The sequence below is a fragment of the Pholcus phalangioides genome, unplaced genomic scaffold (assembly GCF_987345545.1).
Source record: "Pholcus phalangioides strain wild (caught in Gottingen) unplaced genomic scaffold, Ppha-v1.0 ptg000004l_1, whole genome shotgun sequence".
Taxonomy (NCBI): Eukaryota; Metazoa; Arthropoda; class Arachnida; order Araneae; family Pholcidae; genus Pholcus; species Pholcus phalangioides.
In genome coordinates this window covers 2,359,385-2,381,912 of record NW_028301597.1, presented here as the reverse complement: position 1 = coordinate 2,381,912, position 22,528 = coordinate 2,359,385, and the positions used below count along the sequence as shown (strand labels likewise).

At 36.4% G+C, this 22,528-nt stretch overlaps 1 protein-coding gene across 1 annotated transcript in view; it reads left to right on the top strand.

The window, feature by feature from the left end:
- The window catches only part of LOC149086415 (LIM domain only protein 3-like), an 89,670-nt gene extending 67,551 nt beyond the window's left edge, over positions 1-22,119 (top strand). The window contains exons 2-4 of the mRNA XM_089255495.1: positions 16,760-17,029; positions 19,926-20,051; positions 21,806-22,119. Coding sequence (XP_089111621.1) covers positions 16,764-17,029; positions 19,926-20,051; positions 21,806-22,064 — 651 coding nt within the window. The 5' untranslated portion in view covers positions 16,760-16,763 and the 3' untranslated portion in view covers positions 22,065-22,119. The remainder of the gene's footprint in view (positions 1-16,759; positions 17,030-19,925; positions 20,052-21,805) is intronic.
- The last annotated feature ends 409 nt before the right edge of the window (positions 22,120-22,528 follow it).

Genomic DNA, 22,528 nt, shown 5'->3' with positions numbered 1-22,528 from the left:
TATGCACCACGTATAATAAAACAGATTCTCGTGGAAAAAAAAGCTAAAAGAAAAAAATAAAGAAAATAACGCAACCTGCATGTTGTTTGACGCATCAGTAATAGTAGGGGAGGGTCGGGTATCTCGGATCCAGTTTCTGTACACATATCCATACATCTATATTTCGCTCATGCGTTCCCAAGAACATATTTGCATTTTTAGTTCGAAACACATTTTTCCAACATATTGCTCCAACATCAAACTACCTTCCAGGCTATTGCATCACATTTTTCTATCGGCATATGTATATATGTACATACGGGAAGGGGGGATGAAAAAAAGGTGGGGGGGGGGGAGCGTGGCATTTGCCATATTTGCCTTTACGCAACGTAGCCAATATTCTACCTTATTTCTCGTCGTTGCCCCCTCCGACTTTCTTGGGACCCCATCGCCTTCTTCTTTGCCTTTGCTACTCATATATGGACGACATGATGGAAACCGACCTGACGGAAGTCCCGGCCCTTATTTCCGGGAGAACGACCACTCACGGCCATCAATTGAAGGGGGTACATAGGGTTGCTACGTGTTCGTCCTCTTCCTAATCCCTCGCCACGTCGCCAATTTGTCGCCAAAGTACGCAAAATTCCGTGGATGACCACATCACGGGGGAAAAAAAAGAATTTGATCTCTCTCGCAAGCGAAACTACGCCTTCAAAATTTCTTTTAAAAAAATTAACGCATTTCCTCGCATTCAACTCGAGGGACACCATATATATATGCATCTTGGGGTCTGGTCCGTTTCCAGCATGCCGGGAAAAGTGAGGTTTATTAAAGATAACAGTATGCATTCAGCCAATTCAATAGGTTTTTTATAATAAAAATATCTATAAATTTTGCAATATTATTCGAATATGTGATTTACATTTTCCGGCATGTCGGGATACACGGGTATTCCTGACATGGTCTCCCTCGCTGTTTCTCAGCATGCCGGCTAATACGGTAGGTATTTAAAAGGTGTTAGGATTTTTTATTTTAAGATTTTTTTATATACGACCGCAAAATTTCACACATAGTTTATTTTAGGACACATAGCGCTGGAACATGTGTGCTCCCCCATAGAGTGATTTTGCAATCAAGTTCTTCTCATGTCTCTAACAAAAAACCATTGATGATGAAAGCCAGAGGTTCCGGTAGATCAGCTGATGAATGATATATAAACAGGCCCGTACAAAAAAAAGTGACAGAACAATAGACTTAACCATATTATTCAGTACATTTCAACTATTTTCTTACATTTAGGAGGGGATAGGACACCGGACTCCCGTAGTCCCACTCCCCCCGTCGCTACGGCCTTGCATACATGGCTTTCATACAACCTGCAGGGAAAAAGGTGCAGAAGGTTGAACTGGGGGAGGACCTGGAGGCCATGACAACAGTTGATGATCACTATTCCCTATACGGCCCATCCATTGTTTGGTACGCATTGGTACATGACGGAATGTGTGTTCTGATTGTAGTGCGTCCCTAACGTATCTATGCTGTCAGAATTGAGTTTTTATCGCGTTCTGCTGGTGCTGTTATCTGCCTTCTATATTTTGAGATGAAGATGCTGAAATTTTCATGTGATGTAAGTATTTATTAACCTTCGGAAAGGGCACAAAAGCTTTGGGAGGAGGGGCACAAAAATTTTCTTTCCGAAAAGTTTTGAGTTACCCGTGCCCTCAAAAAGCATTTAAATTAACAGAAATTGGTTAATATAGATGAAAAAAGGGTTTTTTTCCAGATATTTAAATTTTTTCACCGAAATCTTTTTCTTCTAATTTTTGGTCTTCTTTGGGGGGGGGGGGGACGTGTGGCCTGAGCACCCTCCTGTATAAGTCTCTGATGGGAGATCGGCTCGCATTTACGCCTTGAAGTTGGAAAATCGCAGAAAATCGACCTCAGAGTTCGAAGTTCAAAATATTACTACTGCTAATTCCATAGACTTTAAGCAGATTATTCTCACGATTTTGTTTTTGAGAATTATTAGTCACTGAATATATATATATATATATATATTTATTTTTGTGTTCTTAACTCATTTGTTATTTCATATTTTGATTCTAATTGTATTTTGTCATTTTTGCTGTTTGACTTCCAAAGCTTGTTTATCGCAAAAATGTCGGGGGAACTGATGGTAATTTTATGCCTATTAGGCTTACCATCATTAGAAACATTTTTGCAGTTTGGAGCAATGGGGGGTGGGGGTTCCCCCTTGAGAACGACTTCCTCATTGATCCATATTTTTCCTTTTTACAATTTTTCAATAACTTCTCATCTTTCGCCTTTTCATTATATATATATATAGATAGAGAGAGAGAGAGAGAAAGAGAATAGAATAATATAGAATAATTGATCATATTGAAGAAAATTTTTTGTTTTCCTATCACCACAAGTGCACCTATCACACATCCGTAAGAGAAGCTCTAATCGTTACTCTAAGCGCAATTTGAAACCATTGTTTGATTTCCAATTGCGACGAAACTTGATTCTTTCGTTTATAGATACATACAATTGCAGTTTTTAGGTAGGGAAACAGCGCGCATCCAGGAGAATGAAGGAATCCTCACGTCATTAAACTATTTTTCCGACGAGCTCTTCCTAGCGCATCATTAACCAAACGAGTTCAATGTACAAAATATCGATAAAAACGCGCGACGATTACGAAATGCAATAAATGTTTTGGAGAAGGGAGTGTCGAGAGAGCTAATGCTGCGACCAATCGCGTAATCCAAAAGCGTGGCATTTTCGACGCGTGTCGCAATATTTCTAAGCGTTTGCTTCTAGGAACAGCAGTAATCATTGCCTATCCCCAGATCACGATCTATGTGGTAAAATGCCGCCTATACAAGCTATAAACTCGATCGTCATCCCTCTCCGTTCGACGGATAATTGGTATCGAGTAAACAAGATGTCTCCGAACCGATAAGAAAAACATTAAACATGAGACGCGTTATTGCATATCGAATCGATTTCATATTCGAAGAAACCAAACATCTGAGGGCAGAATACATATGCGCGATAGAATTCGTATATGGATGTACTTGATTCACGTGCTCTTTTTCATGCAATACAGTGTTTTCTTATGTCGCAGAAACAACACCGCGATTAGGTGATGCAAACAGCTGCTTCTGTTCGTCTCCTTTCCCTCGATTAGTCTCTGTAAAAAACAACAAAAAACAGCTGATTCCTCATCATCATCGGAGAGATCGATAGAGAATGTGTGTGAGAGAACTGTTTATTCTACTTTTAAAGGTTTAAGCAATTCTCCCTATCACGACGGGGAAAAAAATTATACGAGAAAAACTACGTGGTTTGTGAAGTGTGTGTCACTGATCGAATGAAGCCAAGTATTGTGACATGATCGGCTTACCGATCGGTCGATATAACTTCAAACTAAATCCACAATCCTCAGACTGAGATGATACTAAACAAATTAACTACTACTGCCCTCCTAGGGTTGTCTACCACGGCACTTAATTTTTTTGAAACAAAATTTTGAAGGTTCGTGGTGGTTACTCACTGTTGCTGTGCCTACGCTAATTTTGGTTTCAAAAAACATATTTTATCGTGATATAAACTAATTTTGTCAATTTCCATTGAAATATTTCAAAATCTCTCTCTATACGTTATCATTTTTCCAAAAAGATTTATATTATTCCAATAATTAATCCAATAACTTATTTTCTTTTAAATATCGAAAGAAAGGAAGTAGTAATTTTATGAAAAAGTTAAATTTCATCATTAAAATGTATGTGTGCTGCTTACCCCCCCTCCCCTCCTCCCCATTCCCGCGTTGATCAATTTCTTTGTTTCGATTGTGGGCTTACGTTACATTTGGCTATTTTTTTTTTTTTTGTTCGATTGAGGTGCTTGCGTTAAACATTTTTTTTGTTCTGATTGAGGTGCTTACGTTGAGCAATTATTTTTGTTCGAATTAAGGAGCTTGCATCAAGTAATATTTTTTCTTTTGATTGAGGCGCTCACGTTAAACAATTCTTAGACTGTGGCACTGGATTTAAACCATTACCTTTTATTATATTATCTACTATAACGCTTACATTGATTTTTTTATTCTATACTTTTGATTGCGGTACTTACAGAAACGCGGTGGGTAAGAGTTCTCCTAAACTGGCGAATGATATTTAGAGGTATCGCGAGTTCGATACCCAATTTGTCATTACCAATAACCTTCCTGACGCGAGGGTACAACAACAGAAACGGTGATAACACCATCCCACACAAGACGAATGCTACCGCAGAGAGTCCTCCACCGAGCGATTAGCGCACGAACTTCTCGATGAGTATAAAAAAAAAAACAAATTGCCAAACGCTGCCGTTCGGAATCGGCAATAAATTGTTGGTCCCGGCCCAATTAGCCCTCGCGCGCAGCAAATGGTTGTGGTGCGACAAAAATGATCATTGATCAAATGTTACATTTCATGAAAATATATGCTATTTATTTTTGATTTCGCTGAAACATCAATATTATAGACTGCAGCGTAGAGGAATCTTGTATTTTGATGGGGGAAAAAAAATTCTTCGAACAATTTTTCCTTTTTTTTTTTTTTTCTACCGCGTTGCTTTCGATAAGAAAAAAATATGACGGAATCAAAAATTTCATAAGTGTACATTAAGTTGAATTTTCTAAAGCGAAATATTAATAACGGGGCTATAATTACATTAAAAAATATATTTCGTAAAAATTTGCATCGTTGGTTTTTAATTTCGTTAAAAGACTAGGTTCCGCTCTAGATTCGAATTTGTTTTCGATTGTGAAACAATCTTGGACATTGGAATAAATGGAAAATTGCGATAGACCAGGATTCAATCAATCAGCAGCCGGCTGGTCGGTTTCGTCACTGTTTCCATCTCATTTTAGAGAAGCTCTCTAAATTGAAAGATGCTTTTGAAACAGTTGTTTTCTGACGATATCGAATTATTTCGTCGAGACTTGAGTGTGTAACGAGAAAAACAACAAAATCTCTCTCTCTCTCTACGTCTCTCCATTCAAATTTATCGCCAGCCATCGAGCGAGAGGAGGATAAAGTGCCAATTTAAGTAATAGAGTCACAACGTTTTCGTTATTGGCGCATAAAGTAAGATAAATCGCCATGGGATTACAGCTCCGGTTATTTTCTTTCATTTTTTTTATTTTATTCTGGCGAAGAATCGCAATATCTGCCGATTGCTGGAGTGGACAGGGTCAGGCCTCTCAGGCATCCCTCTTCTTCCACGTAGGTTGGGGCGAGCGGAGCTATCACCGAGATGGAATGTACAACGTTGTATGTAGCATGATATCGTTTATATCGGGAGCAGAAAAAAAAAGGCACTCCAATAAATGTCATAGACCAAATCATGGAGAAAAACAGCGACGATAGCATAAAAAAAAAAGGAAGAAACACGGTGTCTGGTGGTATAAAAAAGACAGCAAGGGCGGGGAATACGTATTACATACATGCGGTATACCATATGGTGTTGCTGGGTAGGTGATGGTGTTGGTGATGGCAGTGGATGCGTGTTACGTTGCGTTCGGGCCGAATACGGTCAGTGCATAACAGGACGGACATCTCTTCCCACCGGCCCTCCATTGGCGTCAATCTAGAAATGGAATGGGATAGAGATTGCCTCGAGAATATTTTATGTGTGTATGTTTATAACAAAAAAAAAAAAAAAAAATCGTGTAGTATATACTTTTGGATGTGTATACACAGTATGAGTGTGTTACAGTATTACATATGTTTAAAATATACGGAAGCTTACACTGTGCATGGTCTGCGAAATTTAAATGCAATTGGGACTGAGCGCACTCAGACTATTGGAGAATCGGACGGATAGAATTTCGATACTATATTTTCAATTACGATGGTGAAATGCGCAATTTGATTTGATATTGACAATTTGCCATCGTAAAAAATTACTTTCCGGTACCTTAAAAGAGTGGGCCGTATATCATTAGGGGGTACGGTTCGGTTTGGTTAGTCTCACAATTTTTTGCTGTTAAATTATATTGACAGTGTGGTCTCTTCTTGATCAATTTACATATCATGTGGCACTGAAACGTCTCGAGATCGAGCAGGGTCGTTGAGAGGTATTCTGATCTCGTTCTCTAGGCTCTCGAGTAACATTTTTCAATTACTGCATATACTCGTGTATGAGCCGATCCCCGAACTTGTGGGCCATCAAATCGATAGAAAATTAGACCTGTGTATAAGCCGATGCTAAAAAATTAGACACATTGTGGAGGGGAAAAAAATGTATATTTCTAAAGCTAGGATTACACTATAAAAGTTTTATGAAAGTTCTTTTATAAAACTTGAAAAATTTGACCAATAAGAGAATCGTTTACATTCGAGCGAATTCAACCAACAGACTTATTGGGTTTTTTTTTTCAAGTTTTGCAAAAGATCTTTTGTTAAACTTTATAGTGTTGTTTCTATGTTGAATTTTTTAAAGTTTTATAGCGTAATCTCTTGTCCTAACATGTAAAAGTGGTTTTTAAGAGACAACGGTATCTTCAAAAACAATTTGCACACACGCAATCAAAACACTCCAAATATTTTTTCTCCTCCCATTAAACTCACTCTCCACTTTACGAGAAGCCATTAAAACTTTTTCTATCATATCAATGACTACAGCATAGACGAAAAAGCATGGTTGTACAAAATGTTCGGTCTGCTGGCCGGATATAAGAGATGGCTACCGTTCGCGGGCCACAAATTATTGTAATTATCGTGCTGATTGATACTTCTGTTTTGGAAAGCCCTTTGAACGTCTTAATGCAGGGGCTCACCTGGACACTTCCCGTGGGCCTCTTGGTGCATGAGTGGTCTTAGGTGACCTTGCATAGCAATTACCGTAAATTGAGTCCAATTTGTGAGGTTCTCAGGCCAGATGGCCACCACTATGCTTAAACGTGGCTTTGTTTTCGTAGACCAAGTTGGTTCCAGTTTGCGGGTCAAAATTAGTGTCCTTCGCTTAAGGGGTGGGGATGATGAAACTCGGGCTGAATTTTTTTCTTCAAAAACTCACCTATATGCATAAGCTGACCTTCCCGATATGTGAAAGATTTTCTAACAAAAAAAAAAGAAAAAAGAGAACAACCTCGGTTCATACATTAATATATATACGGTACTATTTTTCAGGCAGGACCTCTTGGTGCCAGAAAGAGAGTTCTTTCTAGGGCTTTTACCTATATACATAAGGACAACTGGGGCCTCTCAAGCGCCTCCTGAAAAGAAGGGGAGGACACATTATAAGCTAGTAATTATTTGTAAGAAGATTATCACCGGGCCCTTTTGAATCTGCTTCGGTGCCCCTGTAGCCCACGGATCGACACTGTTAAGTCACGCCAGTTCTAAACATACTGGTGTATGGTTTACGAATTATGCGTAACCGTAATTAGAAATTGCTGAATCTAAATTACTATCTTTAAGGAACAATGACAATTCGTTTCAACGTGTAAACAAATTTGCAGTGATTCTTCAAAATGAGCCTTCAATATCGAAATCAACGTGAACCCCACGAGAAGCTTTTTTTAAATCTATACTTTCCCGAAATTTTTGCAAAACAGCTCCGAAAGCTCCAGCGTAATTTTAAACAGTTCATTTCTCCATCGCAGATTCTGTATCCATTCATAAAACTGAATTGATACGCCGAGCAGCATTTACGAACGACAATATGGATACATTCCCCAGGTAGAGAAAAAGTTAAGTTTGTTGTTTACAACTCTGTCGATAGAGGACACTACGGGTACAACAAACTCAAAAACCCAGGGAGATTCAAACAGGAGTTGGAGGCATGCTGTCAGCGAGAAATCGTCGGATGAAGTTTTATTTGTTTCAGTTAAGGATACACACACACACACACGATCAACATCTTAGATTTAGAAGGGAAATCTTCTTGATACGGCAGATTGCACATTTATGCATTTATTATATTAATCTGATCGACGTAAATAAAAATTGAAAAAAGAATTGAAAGAGGTTAAAATGTCTTTCTTTGCTCTTTTGATCTCACTTCATCAGAAAGATTTATTTCTAGATTTGTCACAGAAGTTTTCAGTGAATAAATGTACTACTACTCAGAGCCGCCGCCCTCACAAGACGCGGCACCGCTCGCAACAATAGCGGGGCACCAAAAATGTTTAGGAACCTCTTTGCCCCCGATTTTATATATTTTTGGGGGGGGGGGATCAGCAAAAATTATTTCAGAATCTACAAAAATGCTGAAAAATATCCATAAAAAAAATAAATAAATGAAAAAAAAATAAAACACGTAATTACATGCAAATGAACATATACATTGATGAAAATTCACGACTGAAAGTAATTTTAAACTACTGAGAGAGAGAGAGAGAAACATTTCCTGAAACAAAAAAATTTAAGACGATGAATTAAAACAATAGGAAGGAAATAATTTTATCACCAAGGAAAATCCAGAATTGATGAAAGAAATTATTCCAGAATTCATAAAAATCAGAGTAATTTGAAGAAAAAATTCCAGCATTGATGAATATTCAGAATTAATGAGAAAAAAAAAAAAGATGGGAATTGGTGAAAGCCTCCAATAATTTAGCGTTTGTGCGAGGCCCGGTGCGACCACACACTCCTACGGGCGGCTCTGCTACCACTCAACTGTACATGCAAGTCGTACACATTCCTTTGCGGAATTTCTAACCAATCGGTACATGCCTGAACGGGTTGAGTGTGTACATGCGTGTCAAAGTCGAGGTTGTTTTGTGTTCTTGTTGGTGCTGCCATACTTCCGTAAACACTGCCGTTTACTAAATACTTAAATTACTCACATAATGCTATACTTTGAATAATAAAAACACGTTTTTCTTTAAAACAATTCCTCTCAGATTGTATACTTGATTTAAGAAAGTTGTAACGCATCTCTCGAATGAAAAATTAGGTTCATCCATTGAATACTGAATGTTAATAAAATTCTATCGTAGAAATTGTTGTAGAATTTTGATGGATATAATATTACACGAATAGTATAACATATTACAGGACCTTTTTTTTTTCTAAACGTAAAAAAATTGAAAATATCTTAAATCTCAATCTTTAATTTACTCGAAACGTAACTTTTCTCATGAGAAAAAAAAGATAAAAATAAAACAAATAAATACACACATAGATTACGTTTTAGTATCCGAAATCGTACCTGCTTTGAAACAATATGAACGTAATATTTTATGCGAAGGTTTAGAAATTGACGCATAAATGTGTTATGCGTGTATGCTGCACTTATACGTTTGGTATGTATTTCAGATAAAATCAAAGTCGTACTCAACGCATTATTCTTTATCAATTGTACGACCGAACAATATTGCATGAATAATAAACAAAGATGAAACATTTATAGCATATTATTATATTATTATTATATTTGGGTCCTTCAGAAACAACTCCCCGTGTTCCACAGAGTATGCCACGAGACTTACAAACGTAAGTAACAACAACAAACATATACGGTTCAAGAAACTCAAAATTTGCAATACAGCGTAATACAAAAGAAAGGAAAAATCAGATCAGTATGTACAATAACAATATACGAATGCACTTCAAAGCGCAATATTGCACCAGTGAATGCCATATGGTATCAATGCAATGAAAAAAAAAAAAAAAAAAAAATTCAATACACACACATGAATAGAAAAATATACGACCACACATAAGTATATATATATCCACACACCAATACATACATACAAAGATAGTGAGGAAAAAAAAAAAAAAAAAAAAAAAAAAAAAAAAAAAAAAAATAATAATAATAATAATAACAATAATAATAACAATAATAATAATAACAACAACAACAATAATAATAATAATAATAATAATAATAATAATTAGTACTTAAATGGAAATTTTGATTAATTATTCAAGAATCGAAAACAGCACTTGCAAGGAAAATGAGAATGTACACATTGTATATACAAAAAATAAAATAGAATCCAATTATTTTTTCGCAAAGATATTTTGTACATATATTTTTAGAATGCGAAGGACTTCCTTTGATTTGACCAAATCGGACAATGCAGGCGGCCAAGAAATAGACAATTTCTTAAGTTCTTTTCTAAAATGAACCCTCTCCTCCGTTAGATTTTTGCACGACAGAAGAAGATGCATAGGATCTTCTTCATTGGTTCCACATATACACAGCGAACTACTGGCAAGTTTCATTCTCGCGAGATAACTTTGAAAATTCCCATGCCCAGTAATAAATTGGGTCAGATGGAAATTTGTGGAGAAATGGTAACACTTCCTTCTCGCCGGAATCGAAGGGAAGAATTTCTTTACCGGCCTGGCATTTTTGGAACTGACATATTCTGTGTTCCACTGATGGATTGATTTGTGTCTATACACATATTTATAGTGAGATTTTGGGACTTTCACATTTTCTATGACATTAAGAAGTGTAGCAGACCGTGCGAGATCATCTGCCCTCTCATTCCCAGTGATGCCACAGTGACTTCGAACATGTGTGAAATCGATTATATATTTTTTCTTTTTAAGATCATTTATAAGACATTGTGTCTCCACCACAAGTTTTCTGTAGAATTTATATCCTGTAGACTTTGCAAAGAAGAGAGAGAATCTGAACATATCAGCGCGCTATTATTATCGTTTTCAACACAAAATGAAATCCACTTGGTGGCAAGATTCAAGCAGAGGAGCTCAGCTTGAAAAACAGAACAGTTATTTTCTAATCTGAATTGGCGAAACAGGAGCTCATTCTCTTGCTTATAAACAACGTAAGCGAGACCCACTTTGCCATCAATTTTACTGCCATCAGTGTAACAGATGAGATCGTACTTAGGAAAAGACTCTTCATTGTAATTTACAAGTGCGATAGCAGCTCGTGTCGCTGGGTGCGGAAGAGATGAAAAAGGTACTATACCCGAAAGGGAATTGTCATCACAATTTCTTGAAAATATGTTCTTGGCCTCGTTATTGTAGAGGATAAGGATGTCAATAGGTGTTTGCCCAGAAATAGCAAATAGTGCCTCGTAGCTAACTGAACGATATCCTCTAACAATTCTCAAAAGAAATCTCCGCTGAACTTTCAGAATATTCTTACGATTTATTTTCTTTTTCAGGGAATCACCCCAAACTCTGGAAGCATATGTAAAAATAGGAACGATGGCCTGATTGTATATTAAACACAAGACATCAGATTTCAATCCAAATGTATTCTGAGATACTCTCAAAAGGCCATTCAAAACACTTTCACATTTCCTAGAGAGGTATGTGATGTGTTTTTTCCACTGGAATTTTTTGTCGACAATGATTCCTAGATATTTCATTTCTTCAACTTCTTCAACTGCCACGCCATCCAGAGTTACATTGACTCCACCTCCATCCGGACATTTTTTATGCACCATCATAACTTTAATAACCATCATAACATATTATTATATTATACAGTCTTTAGTTTTTATGATTGCACTTTAATTGTGTTGCTGTGGTTTGGAAATATATGACATCCACATTTGTTATGTGCATCTTTTCTCAGTCACCTCGTTGGTCATTTTGCTGGTTGTGGCCTTGTATTTGTATTTGTATTAGGCGCGATGATAGAATTTTAGCTATACGTTGTAAGTATTTCGAGAGACGAATACGAATTAAAAATGATTGCGCTAATTGTAAAAGTATGATAAAATATAGTAGTTGAAAAAAACAACCAATAAGCCTATTGATTACATTTGCTCGAATGTAATCGATGCGTTTATTTGTTGAATTTTTCAAGTCTTATAAAAGAATTTCATCAAATTTTAATTTTGTAATCCCGGTCTTAGAGATAGTATTTGTAAAACTTGGTTAAAGAAATATTGAAACCATTTATTAAATTTTTTCCACAGAGGAATTATTTTTAATATTTTCCGTTCTCTACATAGAGCAAATGTGAATCTAGCGTGGAATAATGATAGTTTTTTTTTTGATAAAAAAGACTAGAGTACTTTTATTTGACCGAAAATGAGCCATGAAAACGCACGAGCGCTATCGAATACTAAAAATCGACAAATAGAAGAATAATACAGGTTGGTCAAGAAGTCCTGACCTGTTTTGAAAAGTAAATATTGAAAAAACAAGCTGTTAAAAATAGAGACAAACGACTTAAAGAACTGGAAAGAAAAGGTTTTAAAGGTTTTTTACTTACTTTAGAGTTTTTTTCTAGATGCGCATCTCTCTATAATTTTCGCGGTGGATGTAAATCTTATAAAGCATGCCTTGTAATGTTGTTTGTAACATGGGTATTACAAAGAATGGAAGTAAAATGAGTGGAAATATTGAAAAGTTTTTTTTTCACTTCAATTTTTTTGCGACACCTATATTTAAACAACATGGCAAGAAATGATTTATAAGCTTAACATCCTCCTCGTCACTAAAGGTTCGCATGACATGTAGAAATTTTGTGGTTGAGTATAAAAAAAAAAACTTTGCCACATTTCCTTCCAATTTCTTTAAAGCTGTTTGTTTCTGTCTTTAACAGATTTTCGTTCAAATATTTTGTTTTTCAAAAAAATCTGAACTTTTGCACCACTTGGTGTAACTGGACTATTCGTTACCCCGCATAAAAGGACAAACTAACATGCCCGTGGTTAATATTGTCTGAGGCTTTCATGGCCGGCGTTCAATGACTTGCAAACGGTTTCCGGGCTATTAGGCTATGGTCCAAGAGATTTCCTTCCTGACGTTTCGCCGACATCTGCGGCAACCATCATCTGACGTTATTCGGAAGTAAGTCTCCGCTGCAAGCGAGAAAGGCTTCGTACATCTACTGCCATCGACTTGTTCTCTATATGCACTTCTGAGACTTGATCGGCAGTAGAAAAAACGCATTGGTTGGTGACACATCCACACAAGCCAACCAATGCGGTTCTTCTGCGGCCGATCAAGTCTCAGAAGTGCATATAGAGAACAAGTCGATGACAGCTTGCCGAGGAGACTTAACGTCCAAATAACCTCCGATGATGCCTGCCACAGATGTGGGCGAAACGTCAGGAAAGAAATCTCTTAGAACATGGCCTAATAGCTCGGAAACCGTTTGTAAGTCATGACCGTAGCTTTTTCTTATCCCTTTCAGATCCTGGTGCCACTAAAGTGTGGATTGCTTTTTTTCCTCAATGTATAATTTTTCTTTCGATCTCAAGGAGTTAAGACTTGAATTAAAAGATTGGGTAAGTTTTGAGTTAGAAATATAGTGATTATGAGAACGTTGGGAGCTGTCATCAGAGGACAACACTTAAATTTAAACCTTCGGAAGAGGGGATGGGGTTTAAGAAGGTATCAGCAGAAAATGTCTCTGAAAAAAGTGTGACTTAATACATAAAATCAGGTGATAGAATTATGGAAAAACTTGTATGTGAAATTGAATATATACCCTATATCATCTCAGCTGAAAAAAATTGAACGAAATGAATTATTTCTTAACAAACAAATTATAAAAAGTTAAAAAAATGAAAAACAAATATTTGCTAACATTTATATTTTCGATGCATTTTTTGAGTATCAAACATGCAAAAACATTTTGAAAATATTAAAATTCGACGCTTGGGTCTGAAAGGGTTATACATCCTTTGGATTATTTGTAGAGAGAAATTTTCTTATTTTTCTTGGCTGGAAAAACCCCGTACAGACTCATGTTAATGACATTCCGATATGATTCTAATGCTGAACTATTTTGGCTGGCAAATATCCGACCTGCGAATAAGCGTCGGCTGCATGGTGTGCTCAGCCCTATCTTCCATTCTCTTGCTTTTAAACAGATGCATATCTATCTACCCGGTATTTCGCATGTGTATGTGCGCACCCCCTCTCACTCTCTCTCTCTCTCTCTCTCTCTCTCTTCGCTATTTCCCATAATTACTTTAGATTAAAAAGGATGGCCTATCTCAATTAGTGCCGCAACTGCCTCGGCGTGCTGTTATTTCGAGACTCGTGCTATCAGATTATTAATTTAGGCCGTCGTTCATCATAATTTCACGTCTCTAAGTAGTAAATTGGTTGAGCGAATCAATGGCTGAAGAGAGAGCGCCAACGGGGCAATGGAAGGGGGGCAATCTTCCTAAATGGGCGAACGAATAAGCTCTCTCTCTCTAGCTATGCATCTGGATGCTTTCTTGGAGGATGAGCGCTAAACGTCGTTAAAACGTCGCGCCCATTTTCATATGGGTTTTAGGTAAAATGTAAATGGATTAAGTCCTCCACTTTTCGTGGGGTTGTTGATGGTGAAGAGAAGAGGCGAGAGCGTGTAAGTGTTTCGAATGGACTAGTTTTAGGTAATAATTACCAAAGCCGAAATATGGGAGAAATGAAGCTTCTCTCTCTCTCTACCCTCTCGCCATATTCAACCTAGAAATTCATCGAAGAAAAATTTTTCTCTTGTTTTACTATTTTACTTTTTTGTTTGCTCTTTCGTTCTGTTCGTTTTGATGGAAATCAAATTGCACTAATCAACGGATGTGCTGCTCAACCAATTTTGGAAATGGAAGAGAAAATCGCATTTTATCGAAAGATGTTCCTCATTCTCGGGATGATGATGCTTTTGCTCTTCAGCCATTGATTTTTCCTCTCGAGCATCTCCGTGCTAATGAAAATAGACAATTTTATGCATTATGATTTGAAAGCATCCGAGTTTGAACTTTCGCGTTAAAAGAAATAATAACTGCGGGGGGACGTGTAAAAATTTGGATGACGCATCCAGGAATATTTTGGCGACGAATTCGGTTAAACAAGTGGTTTCTTAATCTATGGCCAGTAAGCAGATTTGATAATTTAATGGAAGAATTAGACCTACACACTCAAGTGACGCACTCATCGCGAAAAAAAAAAATTGGATATTTCGATTCTATGGGAAACGGCTGACCGTCACCAAAAAAATTCAATTTTCGATAAAATTTCTACTGATTACTAAAATTGGTGAGGGGAGGGGGGAATTGAAGGACTTTTTCGAATCGCAGTAAACAGAAATGTAGTTCATGTAAAAAAAAAAGAGACGTTCACATCACCACGGTGCTCATTAATAATATACTGGAAACTGGGATTTTAAATACAGAAAAATACGGGATATTTTCGTGGATCGTAAATATAGAAAAATACTGAAAATTGCCAGTTTTCACCTGGATCAATGCGATAAATCATCAAAATTACCAGTTGTTTTCTAAAATTGCTGAAAAGTCATAGTGGTCTGGAAGTGAAGGTCTGTTAAAAATCTCACCAAACTGAAATTAATTCATTCAACATGACAAATATGTGAGATCAGTATATGTATCAATATCTCTGCAATTATAGTAAATCATAATACAATTCATCATTTATGAAAATTGTCCACATTCACAACTTTAATGAAAATTACAAATTAGAATGAGAAAAAATGACTTTACTCCCAAAAATACAGGAATGTGCTGTAAATTACGCTTAATATACATGTAGTCGCATCACTCGTGATAATTAACCGTACACGTATCACGTCCTCTGGGAAATTTTTAACGAATTTCTACGTGTAGGAACGTGCTGTGTGTGCGTATATGCGTGGCTCTATTTGTGCTGTCATAGTTATGCTTGCGTATTTTGAAGTGAAAAGGACAAATACTTGAATTTTTACGTTATGTAAGTGACGTTTTGAAGGTCTCCTTGCTCTCTGTGGAGAGACTTTTTGAAATGGGAGACAGGTTTATATACAATTTATGTTGGTTGGTGGTACGTTGTTCCAGACATTTTACTGGTTCTCGGATTAAGAAATATTGAGGAAACGCTAGTTTTTTTTTATTTTTTTTATAGAAATTACGAATTTGCTATTATGAAATTATGCTATTATGAATAGCATATGATTCTGTCGTGTTTGCGCATCAAGTGTCCATAAATTCTTATGAAAAGAATAAATAACGAAGTCGCTTGAATTTATTTGAATGACTATGTTGAGTAAAGAAATATACAAGAAAAACTTTATGTATATATATATATAAGACGAAAAAAGGTTTCGTTAGCTGTCTGAGGCGAAAATAAATCTCGGAAAGAAAATTCAACTGCACTGTGAGGAATCGAATCCACGTCCATTCACTTGCCGGGCTACCGCACTAGACCACAAAGGCAACGATTCCTGTCACCTTAGAGGTCGCGTGCGCTGAATGTGGCCATACATGGACAGTCGGACATAACTCAGGCCAAAGCTCATAGTTGCCAACGTTGCCATCAGATGGCGACTTATCCGAAGATGATATCCGTCTCTGCTATTACTACAAAAAGGCTTCGACATTACTCTTCATTAACCCCTGGTCTTATGTACGATCGGGCTATCTTCTGAGAAAAACGAAATCACAACCGGGCCGCGGGGTTTTAGAAGTTGAGAATCACTGGACTAAAGGCTCTCACGCGGCAAGTGAAAAGACGATTCCCTGCAAAGGCGGTTGAATTTTCTTTCCTGAATTTATCTTCGCATCAGAAAGTTGTCGAAACCTTCGTAGTAATAGCAGAGGGATGACATCATCTTCGGAGGATTTCATAAGGTCTGAATTTCTCAGATAATATGTAATAACGTAGGTAACGCACCAATACGTCCCCGTCTATCGAATTTATCCATCATATAGTGTATAAAATACCCACTTAGGAATGACAAAATTATCTATCTTATTTTGCAAGTATTCGAATATGCATCATTATACTAATAAATGTGTGCTAAGAAAGGAACACAATTCATTTTATTTAGTTCAATTTTTTGGTTTTTACAGGAATATGGAGTTGAAAGCCGAAGTCTCGCAGAGGAAGCGGACTTTAGCTTCGAGTCTAGGGTCGTCGTCTTTGGTAACATCTAGAGACTCGAATGTGGACTGTGCCTCCTGCCAAAAGCCTATCCGCGAGCGTTTCTTGCTCAAGGCTCTCGACCAATACTGGCACGAAGACTGCTTAAAATGCGCCTGTTGTGACTGTAGGCTCGGGGAAGTCGGATCCACCCTGTTCACGAAAGCAAATCTCATCCTGTGCAAGCGAGACTACCTAAGGTAGAGAAAAATTGTTATAATTTCAAAAAAAACCCCAAAAAAAACAATCTTATTATAGTAGCGGTCATACTTTCCTTTGAGTTTTGAATAAAAAAAGTGGCATGTCATGGTACACAACCCCCCATCAGAGATCTTAATTTTGTCAAAAAAGTCTTAATTAAAGTGCAGTAAAACTTCGATAAGTCGTCACTAAAGTTATCCAGAAATTACGACGGTTTAAACTGCCGTCAGTTTCAATGTTTATAAATTTAAAATAATGCACCATTCATCAAAATATGAAGTAAAACTACAATATTAAAAGAATTTATGGGTAATAAAATACATAAAACGCATTTTTGAACTTTTTAAGCGTTTAGTATTCAACTCACCGTATTATAGTTAAATACACTGGTAAATTTACGATTTTTACCAGTTTTTTTTTTTTTTTGATTTACTCTAATCAGAGCAAATATTAGAATAACATTTCTCTACAACACAGTTTAATGCACATCAGTTTTATATGTGCATGACACATTTAATTTCAGTGATTTGAATGTTTTATCCGATGGTACAAATATGAAGTAATTTCGAACATAGGGCGAAATTTTGACTCTAGGGGTCCCTGGGCAGGGAAAACAGATATTAGAGAGCCTTCTCAAGTGGAAAAAAAATATCTGGTTTATCAATAAAGATATTTTGTTTAAATTGAAGCCCTAAATTAATGGAACCCATGCAAGAATTATATCTGGCGAGTTAACCGAAATTAGTGACGAGTAACCGAGGGTTTAATAACATTGTTATCTATGGAAGACAGACGAGACCGAACTAAAATGACGACTTACCGAGGTTTTACTGTAAATGTCAATTGGAGCATTAGTAGATGTGGTCGAATTGTTCAAGTGTGGCACAAGTCTGATTTCGAAAACATTTCTATGTAATTTTACTCGGGAAAAATGCCAAGAATATGATATGACACGAATGCGATAACTCTCATGAGAAATTATGATTAGTTTCTTCAAATTTTTTTTTTATTTGTGACAACAACATGACAAATTAGTACAAAAAGACGAAAACAATAACAGAACAAAAGAAAAAATATACACATATACATAAAAATACATAAAAATAAAATTAGGAATATTAATTTTGTGACCCCAAGGAACTAAAGTGCCCTTCCAGCAGGTCTATAAGAATAGTCATCTGTTAGACAAGTTGCAACTGTCGTTTCTTTTTTCAAAAATTAGTAAATTGGTTAGGGTTTATGGAATGTATTTTACTTAAATGTTAATTTCTTGCAATATACCAAAATTCATAGAAATAACTAGGGGATCTCACAGAAATATACCATATACATCATATATATCAATGCATCCAGCTGATTGAGACAATCATCGTAATTATTGCATAATTGCTTCATAATTTGTCTCTCTAGCAAATGAATAAATGTTGAAATTGGAATTCTTATTATTTTTCGTGTGGTTCATTGAGTGAAAAAGATTTAGTATTTTAGGAGCAGTAAAACAAAAACTCTTTTTTTAAATAATGTTTTATTGACTCTTGACACTTGATAAATATTTCTATATCAAATGCAAGTTGATTCTATTATCTCGATTTCATCGGTATGGAAGTATCAGAACTGATCGTTCCACATAATTAATGATCATTGAAACATAAGTAGCAGCCCTAAAATGTTTGTGAAAACGAAGGCAATTTTTTTTCACATGATAGCCCTGAACCGATTGGCGAAAAATGCACTTTTATTCGTGTTGCACCATTTGTATAAGTTCTTTTACGGCTGACTTGCTGTGATTTTGTTCCGTATATTGTCATTAGCTTGATCAACTTTGCAACTTTTCATCCATATTCCGTTATTAGCTATGATCGTCGCTGCTAATTTTCATCCGTATTCCATGCTCTGTCTCTCTTTCAGTTTTGAAACTTTAAATAAATAATAATAATAATAAACCTTTGCTTGATATAGCATAAGAAGAAAAATCCAACTATGGCACCGACAAGGTAAAAATAAAACTGTTTCTGATTGGCTTAATATTGGAGAAATTACAGTTCTCATTTTTATTTATTTCATCTGCGAGGCTCTTCTGAAGTGAAAGGCCTAAGCATATGCTTCATCGCACCTTTATGTAAGGCCACTACTGCGAAAAAGTACTTTGCCACCATATTGTAATTGTAATTGAAATACACGAAATTTTCGGCGGGCACATTATTAATACATCACCCTCTAACGCTCAAGTTTGGAAATAAACGTTTTTTTTTTTTATAGTACGCAATGCAATTTCAAAACCGCTTTTGGAATTATTTAAACTTTAAAAAATTATCTTTTCTAATATTTTTCGAGTGTTTCTCAACTTTTTCACGACAGCGAATCAGAAAACGGGTTCTGACTCTTTTATATAGTTACAAGTACGAAGTGTTTTTCTTATCTTAGTCACAATAACACCATTAAAATTCTAGAGGGTTGAAAAAATAAAAGTCTAAAGAGAAAGAAAAATAATAAATAGACATTAAATTTAAGCTCTCGAACTGGAAAAAAAAATAGAAAAATGTCTTATACAAACATACTTTTATAACGCGCATCACGCATCACACCTACAAAAATCTCTTTACCCGACGCACACGTTACGCCCTCACGCAACGCAGAGTGTGTGTGTGTCTCCTAACACTAGACGCAAGGTCAAAAACCCCATTCTGTATGGTCTGTTCTTCTCTTACCTAGTCAAACACTTCACAATACACACTTTGCACATTTCAATTTGCACACAAGAGGAAGAAAGAACATAATTTAAAAAAAAAAGATTTACTTCACACACATACTCTTCTGTGTTTTCGTTACCAACCTTTATTTTTTTTTACCGTATTATAACCATTATTTTTTCTTTCTGTTTTCTCTGTTATTCAGACTTTTTGGGACGACGGGGCTGTGCTCAGCATGCAACAAGACAATTCCAGCTTTCGAAATGGTTATGAGGGCCAGGGGCAACGTGTACCACCTAGAATGCTTCGCTTGTCAGCAGTGCAATCACAGGTAGGTCCTTTCTTCTTCTTCTTCTATCCACTCTTTATTCAAACAACAATTTGCATTTTGTTGTTTCACACTCGCACCAGTCGCCCTCGAGCAGCGAGGGGAAAAAACGAAAGCTCGTTTTAAAAGAATTTTTTTAGTGAATGCTTTTGTGTGGTTTTGGTTTTAGTTATTTAAGTACTCTGTTAGTTCTGAAAGAGATCAGTGAATATTCTAAAGGTCAATATTAAGCAACTCCCCTAACCCCGTATCGCGTTTCACGAGACACCTGCAGAAACAGTCTAACAAAATATGCTTTTGAAGGTGCTTACATCATTATGTGTTTTGAATAACAAACCTTTAAGATGAAACATAACTGATATTGCGCTCCGTTTATTCAATTTACGACTCGGTACTTCTTTAGGCAGTGTATGAGATAATTTATGAAAACTAAAGAATGAAAATTAGGTAATACGAAGGTCAAAATATCTTTGGATTCTCCGACTCAAACGTGAAAAATGCAACCAATAAGCGTATCGGTTACATTCGAGTGAATGTAACTTAATAATAGGCTTATTAATTGGTTTTTTTCAAGTTTTGTAAAATATCTTTTATTAACTTTTATTGTATAATCCCGGTCTATGGACAGTTCTGCTTCATTCTGAAAGTAGGCGCACTTTTCCCCACCATATTTCACTAGAAGTTTCATTTCATTGCATCTGATTTTTTTTTCACAGCTCTTTGTAGCTCCCCCCACCTGGCAGCCTGTCATAGCTCCCCTTAAGCTTGACTTCCACCCATGGTTCCCTTGGAGTACCTCAGGACAACAAGATGGTCCAGGTTGAGAAACACTGCTCTAGTATATTTGACTCATTAATCCTGTCCATTGGCTTTCCAGCCGAACAAATTTGCAAATTTCCATTAATTAGTCATATTTTATACATTAAATAAGCAGATTTTGAGCATTTTCTTCACGGTGCTGTCAGAATTTACTGCTGACATCACTTTGCATTTTTGCTTAGATAAATTATTCCTTTTCATCCTATTGTATTTCTAATGACAACATGCGTTAAGACAATAATTATGGACACGTGTATGGGTTTTTCATTCGTAATACTGTATTTTTATCTTGACTAACTATGTTTCGAATACATGACTACTCGGAATTCTACATGGTTGACAACATCTGCCGTATCGTAATCATCTATATGTATCGTAGCACGAGGCTACTTTGCACCGTTGGCAACGATGATTCTTTTTCCTGGATTGGTGCAAAGTAGCCCCAGATAACAGTATAAAATATGAGTGAATCAAAGTGGACAGAGGATTTTAAAAACTTCTAGAGTCATCGTCACTAGTTATTTCTTGTGTCTCTCTCTCTTGTTAGGATTTCAAAGTCGAGATAGATTCTAATCAGCAAACGTCGTCCAACCAAGTGAGGAATGTGTTTTCGCGTCTATTCCTGACATAAATATTACGTCTCGGATCATCGTAAGATAGAAACAACCTTAATAAACAAGTATAAAGAAAAGAGGTCGAGGCGATTTGTTTTCTTAGATAACGTACTAGAGCACCTTTCATATTTCTATAAAATACAACTTTTCTTTCAAAGTTTTATCTATTCTTCCAGACGGACAGAAAAAAAATTCTGTCTTGTTCATTCCTAAGTATACAGCATTTATTTTTCTAAGCTTATCACCACAAAACTCGTTAATTTTTTTTTGTCTCTAAGAAATCTTTTTTTTAAACATATTTTGTTAATATTTTTGTTGTTGCAGGTTCTGCGTCGGTGACAGATTCTATCTGTTCGACAACAAGGTCCTGTGCGAATACGATTACGAGGAACGTGTCCTTTTCGCATCTCTGCCTTTCACATTCGCCAGCAGCAATAGCAGCAGCACCACGAGCAGCAGCCTGCAGCAGGATCCCTTACAACAGAGACAAACGACAGCCGAAAGTCTGACACCGATGTCGCCGGTCGACGACGCATCCAGCGGTTACGACAGCCCCAGTTCACTTATCAGTGATGGTCACTAGCCTAGGGCTAACGGACTCTTCCGGGCGAAAAATAATAATAATAAAAAGACCATTATGTAGATAAACTGAACTGAAATAGCCCTTACGAGAAGAAAGTAAAAAAAAAACAAAAAAAAACTGCCGGTATAAACACGTCTTGTTTATTTTCGCCAGGAGGTTCGAAGACATGAGAACGATGAAATTTCGGCCACCCACGAGACATTCGCGCTTGAAACTTCAAGCAAAAACTTAAAACGGCCGCACCGTGATCCTCTTTAACCTCTTCGTTTATTTTTGTAACGCTTCCTTGTGCGCACGAGCAACGCGGTCGATAGAAATCGAAATATATATATATTATATCTATACAAAAATAATATCACCAACAGTGGCTAATTAATTAATATATATATATATGTGTGTATGTCTGTATGTTTCTTTACTGCCTGGTGACAGTTATCATACTGGTATGATGCTGTGTGGTTTCA